The sequence below is a fragment of the Rhagoletis pomonella genome, unplaced genomic scaffold (assembly GCF_013731165.1).
Source record: "Rhagoletis pomonella isolate Grant_MI unplaced genomic scaffold, Rhpom_1.0 Rhpom_scaffold_00007, whole genome shotgun sequence".
In the NCBI taxonomy this organism is placed as follows: Eukaryota; Metazoa; Arthropoda; class Insecta; order Diptera; family Tephritidae; genus Rhagoletis; species Rhagoletis pomonella.
This window is the reverse complement of record NW_023458561.1, coordinates 69,421,081-69,429,385: the sequence shown is the minus strand read 5'-3', so window position 1 is coordinate 69,429,385 and position 8,305 is coordinate 69,421,081. Positions and strand designations below refer to the sequence as shown.

The window sequence follows — 8,305 nt, the reverse complement described above, 5'->3', positions numbered from 1 at the left end:
CTTGTTTAAATAAGTCGAGTAAAAGGTGTCTGAAATTTTAAGAAAAATTAATGGCTTCCGTTTTATTCATAAGGCCCATTGTACTTTTTTTGTTCGAAAAATTACTGTTTTGTATTTCGAACTAAATATTTATGTATATTCGCAAAGATAACATCAGTAGATTTTTTCCTCAATTTCAGCACATACTGATTTTTTTATTACCTTTCTGGCATGACAACTTCCTTAAAAATATGTATTTGTTGAACATTGTATGCGTAACGGATGTATGCTTTGCTGCTAGATAATTTTCAATACATTTCTCTTCTTCTTCCACATGTAGCATCTCAATCGCTACGGAGATTCTATGGGTTCACTAGCACATCGAGCGCTCCTACAATATGTGGATACTAATGACCTATCTGGTTTGCGCGCTATCTTAGATAGTCGGCATTTATCCGTCGATGATCGTGATGAGGTGAGTTTGAGTGGGTCAAGGGTCGTCGAGGTCAATCCCCCTAACCCATTTTTTATTTTTTTTTTTTGTTTGTAGAATGGCACCACTGGACTTATGGTTGTTGCTGGACGTGGCTTAACTGTTTTTGTGCGCGAATTCTTGGCTCGCGGCGCAGATGTCCAAGCTGAGGACAATGACAACTGGACCGCACTGCTGTGCGCGGCCAAGAATGGCCACTTCGATATCGTACAGCTGCTTATCGATCATGGTGCTGACATTGAGCATCGTGATATGGTAAATATTCATTTAATTATCCAGACGTAGAGCTGTTGACATGTTTCGTTCTCTTCTCTTACCTCTTCCTCACTCCCCGCCAGGGCGGTTGGACGGCACTAATGTGGGCTGCATATCGTGGTCACACCGATCTGGTGCGCTTTCTGCTAGAGAAAGGCGCAGATGTGAATGTACATGGCAATTACCATCTGGGTCCCCTTCTGTGGGCAGCTGGTCGTGGGTTTAAGGAGATCGTTGAGCTCTTGGTGCAGCGCGGTGCTAAAGTGAATGTGGGCGACAAGTATGGCACGACTGCGCTTGTGTGGGCATGCCGCAAAGGTAATGCTGAGATTGTCGATACGCTGCTGAAAGCCGGGGCTAATGTCGACACGGCGGGCATGTATTCGTGGACGCCGCTGCTGGTGGCCACTTCAGGCGGACATACTGACTGCGTGACGTCGCTGCTGGAGAAGCGACCAAATGTGAATGCATTGGACAAAGATGGCATGACGGCGTTGGCCATTGCGAGTCGCGAGGGCTTCCAGGTGGGTGCTTGGGAAATGCATGCGGGGATTTATAATGAATTTTTTAAACTTTCCATTGATTCTGTGGCACATAACACTGTCCATGCATTGAAATTGACGCTTTCTCTTTGACAGGAAATATGCGCTTCTCTAATCGCTGCTGGCGCCTATATCAACATTCAAGATCGCGCTGGCGACACGCCCCTCATACACGCCGTGAAGGGTGGCCATCGAGGTGTTGTTGAGGCATTACTAAAAAAACACGCTGACGTCGATATTCAAGGCAAAGACCGCAAAACGGCTATCTACACGGCGGTGGAGAAGGGCCATGTGCACATCGTCAAAATACTCCTCTCCACCAATCCCGATCTCGAGGCGGCGACCAAAGACGGCGACACTGCTTTGCTGCGCGCAGTACGCAACCGCAATTTGGAAATCGTACAAATGCTGCTCGATCGCAAAGCGAAGGTGACGGCGAGCGACAAACGCGGCGACACCTGTCTACACATTGCCATGCGCGCTCGGTCCAAGGCGATCGTTGAGGCATTGCTGCGCAACCCGAAGAACAGTCAGCTGTTGTATAGAGCAAATAAGGCCGGCGAGACCCCATACAACATCGATACCATACACCAGAAGACCATACTCGGACAGGTGTTTGGGGCGCGGCGCTTGAACACAAATGAAGACTCTGAAGGCATGCTCGGCTACGAGCTGTACTCATCTGCTTTGGCCGATGTACTGAGCGAACCAACACTGACCACGCCCATCACAGTGGGTCTGTACGCCAAGTGGGGCAGCGGTAAGAGTTTCCTGCTAAACAAGCTGCGCGATGAGATGAACAACTTCGCACGCCAGTGGGCGGAGCCGCCCTTCAAGACTAGCGGTCTAATGTTTCTTGTAAACCTGCACATAGCGCTGGTGCTTGCCACCATTGTCGGCTTGTCGTCCTGGTCTGCCATGTGGGGCGCAATAGCAGCGGTGCTATACCTAGTTTTAACCTACCTCCTGCTCGCCAGTATTAAGTACGCTAACAACCACATGGACGTCTATTGGGCCTATTCGGTGCAACATGGTATTAAGAAGCGCATAGGACGCCTGCGTCTCATCCTACAGGTGGCGTTTTGTCACCCACCAGGTGCGCAAGCAGACGCCCAAGCGAAGCCGGTACGTTTTCACTTTGCGGAGGCGAGCAGCGCATCGCCGACAGGAGAGGGCGCCGTTACGCATATGTTGGCCGCACTTTTCGAGGCCATCGAGTCGCACTATGGCTGGCTATCGACACGCTTGTATCGGGCCTTTCGGCCCAAAGCGGTGAAGGCGACATCTGGTTGGCGTTGGCGGCGCATGTGCTGTATGCCAATTGTGATTATCTTCGAACTGGGTTTGTTAACGCTTATAACGGGCATAGCGCTGGTAGTGGCATACTTTACGTACGCCTCAGATAAGGAACAAGAACGGATGCTCGTCTCGATTTACGTCATTTGCGCGGTGTTGGTGTCCATTGTCTGCACGAACTTGCACATACTGGCCAAGGCGTTTGGGTCGCTGTTCATTTCGCAGGGTCGGCATTTGAGGAAGTCGGTGCGGCATAATGAGGGTGCGCCACTGACAGCACTGGGAACGGAAGTGGCTCTGATGACCGACATGGTTAAGGTAAAATATCTTTGCAAATCTTACATCCTACTTAATATTTTGAATGTGAGAGCTTGTGAGTGAGTGTGTGAGTATGTTACTACCTCACATAGCCAATATTACTGTATATTTTTAGGCAGTTGACATCTAATTAAATATACCAACATACTTTAATAATATTTTCCTTCTCCCTCACGCAGTGCCTCGACGCGTTCACGAACCAACAAAGCCGGCTTGTAGGCGTGGTGGACGCCTTAGACTCCTGCGATACAGAGCGCATTCTCTCGGTGCTTAATGCCATTCAAACCCTGCTCTCCTCCCCAAATCGCCCCTTTGTTGTACTCATCGCCGTCGACCCGCATGTGATCGCTAAAGCAGCCGAGGCTAACAGTAGACGTCTCTTCACCGAAGGCGGCATCGGCGGACACGATTTTCTGCGTAACCTCATTCACTTGCCAGTGTATTTGCAAAACTCGGGCTTAAGGAAAGTGCAACGCGCCCAAATGACCGCAATGCTCTTCAAGCGTAATTACAGCGAATTTCCCAACGAAGATGGCCCGACACTGGGACATTCAGTGTCGGCTCGTCGCTTATCGAACGCATCAGAAATTATGTCTAGCCAAGAAAAATTACGTACGTCCCATAATCCGGGGCGCAGTGGTGGAAAGAAATTACGTTTGTCCGAATCGGTGGCCAGCTCGATCGGCTCGAACCTGCATCGGCTGGGACAGAACCCGCAGGGGGTGCTTGATCTGTCGCGCATGATGCTAACCGACGACTACTTCAGTGACGTGAACCCACGCAGCATGCGGCGACTCATGAATGTCATTTACATAACGGGTGAATTTCGAAAATCGCTGTAATGGTTTGTTTGATACTAACTAATAGCTCATTGCGGTTTTTTACTGTTTTAGTGCGCCTGCTGAAAGCATTCCAGATAGACTTTAGTTGGTATCGCTTAAGTTCGTGGATAAACTTGACAGAACAGTGGCCGCTGCGTGCCAGCATGATTGTGTTGCAGCACGACAACTTTATGGACTCATATGACGACAATTTGCCACTACAAGCTGTCTATGAAAAGTGCGCCCAATTTGTTTATTTGTTTAATTGCTTTTTTTTTTTAATGTACATTTACTCTTGCCGATAGAGTGCGCCCAAAGATTGCTTGTCTACGCGAAGCTGCACCGCTGCTCGAACTCGATCGGGACGAGCGCAAGCTGGACGCCTTTTTGCAGTTGCATAAATCGGATTTGCTCGTGGCAGATTTGAGAATATTCCTGCCATTTACAATTAATTTAGACCCATACTTGAGAAAAGTATTAAAAGGTGCGCGCAATATTTTTTTCTTAAACAAATCCATATATTGTATTGAACTTGTCTTCTTTTGATTCGCAGAGGATCAGCAATCGATCGAGGACGAAGGCACACTTATGCTACAAAACAAGCCGAGCGTTAACCCAGCCGTACGCATACCTCCACCAACGCCTACGTATGTGCCTTCACCAGCTGCTTATCCACCGTATCAGTTGTTCCACAACGATTACGAGCTGAGACAGCGAAACGCCAGCACGATCTCCGAAGCGGCTTTGACACCGTTGATCGGTTCTCCGAGTGAATCTTTTGCAGTGAGTGTTGCCACACATAATTAAATATGTGTTGAAAAACAATTTATTAACTATTAATCTTAAAAAAAAAAATAAATCCAGGATGACGTTCTACAAACAAAACTTTCCGACCTAACTGTCGAAGGCGTCATAAGTTTAATAGAACGAGTCGACGATCTGCGTCCCGCTTTACCCAAATTATCGCCGATCCTCAAAGAGAACGCAATCAGCGGGCGAGTACTGAAATACTGCGATATAAGCGACCTAAAAGCAGTAAGCAGAAAATTCAGAACATCCTTAATTTTTATTTTTATTATTTTTTTGTTAATTTCTCTTACAACTATTTTATTAGGTTTTAGGACTCAATTTCGGTCACTGGGAATTGTTCCGACTGCTTATAAATACGCTGCGCGACTGTGAGAAAATGCAACGCAAATTCAAGCCAACACCTGCGATAGCCGATGTGCCAGCTACTAGCACGGCGGCGCCTAAAGACAACACAGATTCACATACGTTGGCACCTAATCAACCGCATTCGCGTAAAAATTCCACCACCAGCCATATGGAAAAGCAGGTTTGTACCAAACTTCATTTTGCGTACAAGCCGGTTGCTTATTAGCTTCGGAAATACGCAATTGCATTGCAGCGTGTGCTTGAATAGAGATCAAAAGTAGTGGCGGCATTTCTATGTGCTCAAGTTCAAATGCAACACTGCAAATTGATTGATTGTTTTTTTTTGGAAAAATATGACAGTATTAAATAAAAAATAATAAAATTGGAGCACATAGAATGGTTGCAACAATAACAAACACCTCAGTGTCCAAAACACATTTCATAATTGCACAGATGTACAAAGCAATTCGTTTTCATGCATATTGTATATTTTTTATTTAATTTAAAAACCATTCCAACAATGCAGCCAAAAGTACACGATTATGAGTATCTGCAGGTAAAAATCACTAAAATTGAATTTCATTCATAATTTACTATTTTTCTAAATGCATCTTAATATTTGGATACGATTATCTTTTCAACTATAGTAAGCTATGTATGTATATTAAAATACGATTTTCTAAGTGTTTTTAAAATTGTTAAGCCTGCACGAACTGTTTTCTTTTATAAATGTGATGAGCTGTTCATAATTAACTGATTGAAAATCTCGGTCATAAACTTTTTACTTTAGCGTGTGTCTATACAATATTTCATTTTGTATTTTAGATGCTCCTACATTTTTTTAACGCAAAATATGCAAATCCATTGCTGATGAATTTTTTTCTTCTTTTTTTTGTTTTGATATTTGTTCCCTGATACACTATTTCTAAACAAATACAAAGTCGGTTTAATTTACGGATTATCATTTATCAACTACTATAACTATTTGAATATTCAATTTTACGAACTCAAATTCTTGAATATAATTTAGTTCTTTGGAAAATACACATGTAACTACATAGCCGCTTTCAGCATAATAACCTTCGAATCCCGATATTGGTGTATCTTTATATATTAAATTTTGCGTGAATTCTTGAAGGCATTTTTATTTTTGTCAAATGTCTGTGGTAAACAGGCTCAGCTCAATCTCTTGAGGGTTCAAAAACTATGATAACAACATTCTGAGATGAGATGAAGGTATTATCGATAATAACAATATTTTGGCGTTTAAACTTTTGCTAAGTGTTTAGCCGAACTTTTCCTCGAACATCTTGATGTTGTTACACAAATGGAGGGACCTAAAGTTTTATGCCGCCTCCGAACAGCAAATGCCTGCCTGGCGACCGATGTTAGAAAAAACGTTTTCTAATTTAGATGTTGCTCGGATCAGGGCTCGAACCCAGGTCCTATGGAGTGGTAGTCGGTACCCCTATCCCCTCAGCAACAGCGGCCTTATTACACTGATGAACAGTGGTTTCGTTACACAAAACTAAGTTATTTTTTTTTTTTAGATAATATTACCTAACCACATATAAACCCCTTACTTAGTTTTATTCAATTACCCTCAGTTTTTCTTTGATTGAAGTGGTTACGCGTATTTTGCTTACCAAAGTGTGATTCTAATAAATTTATGTTAAATTATTATTGACATTAAAACGGAATCGTTTGTAATTTTCATGGAAACCACAAAGCCGAAAACTTTGAAGAGTTGGTCAGCAACCTTTTAACACCCTTACCTAACCTTAGAATCTCCCGCCCATACTAACGTTTGGCCATTATTTGCCTGTGGCCCGAAAAAACTTAAAATTGTGCCTCAGTATTATTTTAGGGTTGCTATTTAGGGCCGTTTTCTTTATCTCTGGTTAACACTAATCTCCAGTTTAACATCATTACCGACGTTTTCGACACAATGTTATGTGCATGGAGGTCACTAACAATGGAGGTAACGATGTTTAACTGGGGATTAGTGTTAACCAGAGATGGTGAAAACGGCCCTTAGTGGTTGTAATTGAAGTGCTAACAGACTACCGATTTTGAAGTTTATATACTTTTAATTTAAATCGATTTGGAGTATTAAATGTATACTAAATTTTCGTGTATTTTTCACTGTGGTTTCACGTTCATTAGTTGTTGAAACGTTATTTTTTCATGTACATATGTATGTATAAATATGTCTTCATGTGCATAAAGTGGCAAAAAAGAACGGCAAACCATACATGATTTTTAAATGGCATTTATGTTATATATTAAGTTTGTATGTATGTATGTATGTACATATTGCTCGTTTGCTGCAATGGCGTATAATTCAAAAAACGAAAAATTCGAGAAAAAGGGCTTTACAAATAAACATACATAAGTAATAACTAAAAAATATAAGAATTATAATGTTAAAATTAAATCCAGATGATACAGCTGCCATTTAACTTTACTTAAGAGAACTTTTTTTCTTGCTATGACTGCCAAACATAGTGAAAATGGGTAAAATTACAAGGAAACCAATTTCCTTCTTAAGAGACACAATTAACAGAAATCGATTAGACGACTAAAAAAAAAATGAATTATGACGTTCTACCAGCAAACGAGCGTTATGCCAAAAATTACATATCGTCCAATTTCTGAGTTAACGGGACGATATGTACATATCAGGGATGGAAAAATAAATTTAAAAATATTAAAAATATTGGGTATTTGTGCAGAACGTGCTTTCAAAAAACAAAAAAAGGGCTGTGAGAAAAGGGCAATTGTACCTACTTTTCCATCACTGCTACATACATACATACTATATATTATCGCGTCTGTGAAAAGGGTGTTATTGGCCAACAATTTTTTTTTTCACTCGGGGCTAATCGCCATGCATTTTTAAGACCTTGATATACATAAGAAACCGTGATGCACCAAATGTTAGTATTTTGGTCGATAACACCCTTTTCTCAGAAGCGGTCTCATACATATGTACATTCATACATATGCATATGCAGGTGGATAAAATTTAATTTTTTCGCAGTTGGTTATGTTTGTATTTGTATGAGTATGTACATACATATGTAGAATAAAAAGTTGGTATTCGTTTGTGTTGATAATACATTCTTTCATCCACCTTCTCCCTGCGATGTCCTTTATTTTCACTTGATTTTTTTTTTATTTAATTTACAGGTCACGCTCGAAGAACAAATGATTTGTGGCGCACTGCAAACCCTTAACGAGGAGGCTTTCGAGGACGTAGCTAGTAGTGAGCGACCCAGTCCTTCGGGTTTACCTACAGGTGAGATGTTAGCTGCAGCTGCACAACTGCAATTAGCGCCCATACGTGAGTCATCGGAATTCGGTTCCCCATCCGATGATCTCAAATATAATCACTTCCTAAATTATGCCAACAATAACAACTGCGGCAATTTTTCCACACAACA

The 8,305-nt window shown here is 42.1% G+C and overlaps 1 protein-coding gene across 1 annotated transcript in view; it reads left to right on the top strand.

The window, feature by feature from the left end:
- LOC118743987 (kinase D-interacting substrate of 220 kDa-like) overlaps window positions 1-8,300 on the top strand; it is a gene marked incomplete at its 3' end in the record, with an annotated part of 16,383 nt that extends 8,083 nt beyond the window's left edge. Inside the window, exons 2-12 of the mRNA XM_036476751.1 lie at window positions 320-454; window positions 530-727; window positions 811-1,251; window positions 1,366-2,883; window positions 3,063-3,702; window positions 3,777-3,942; window positions 4,010-4,188; window positions 4,258-4,487; window positions 4,569-4,739; window positions 4,819-5,040; window positions 8,052-8,300. Coding sequence (XP_036332644.1) covers window positions 320-454; window positions 530-727; window positions 811-1,251; window positions 1,366-2,883; window positions 3,063-3,702; window positions 3,777-3,942; window positions 4,010-4,188; window positions 4,258-4,487; window positions 4,569-4,739; window positions 4,819-5,040; window positions 8,052-8,300 — 4,149 coding nt within the window. The remainder of the gene's footprint in view (window positions 1-319; window positions 455-529; window positions 728-810; window positions 1,252-1,365; window positions 2,884-3,062; window positions 3,703-3,776; window positions 3,943-4,009; window positions 4,189-4,257; window positions 4,488-4,568; window positions 4,740-4,818; window positions 5,041-8,051) is intronic.
- Between the last annotated feature and the right edge of the window lie 5 nt (window positions 8,301-8,305).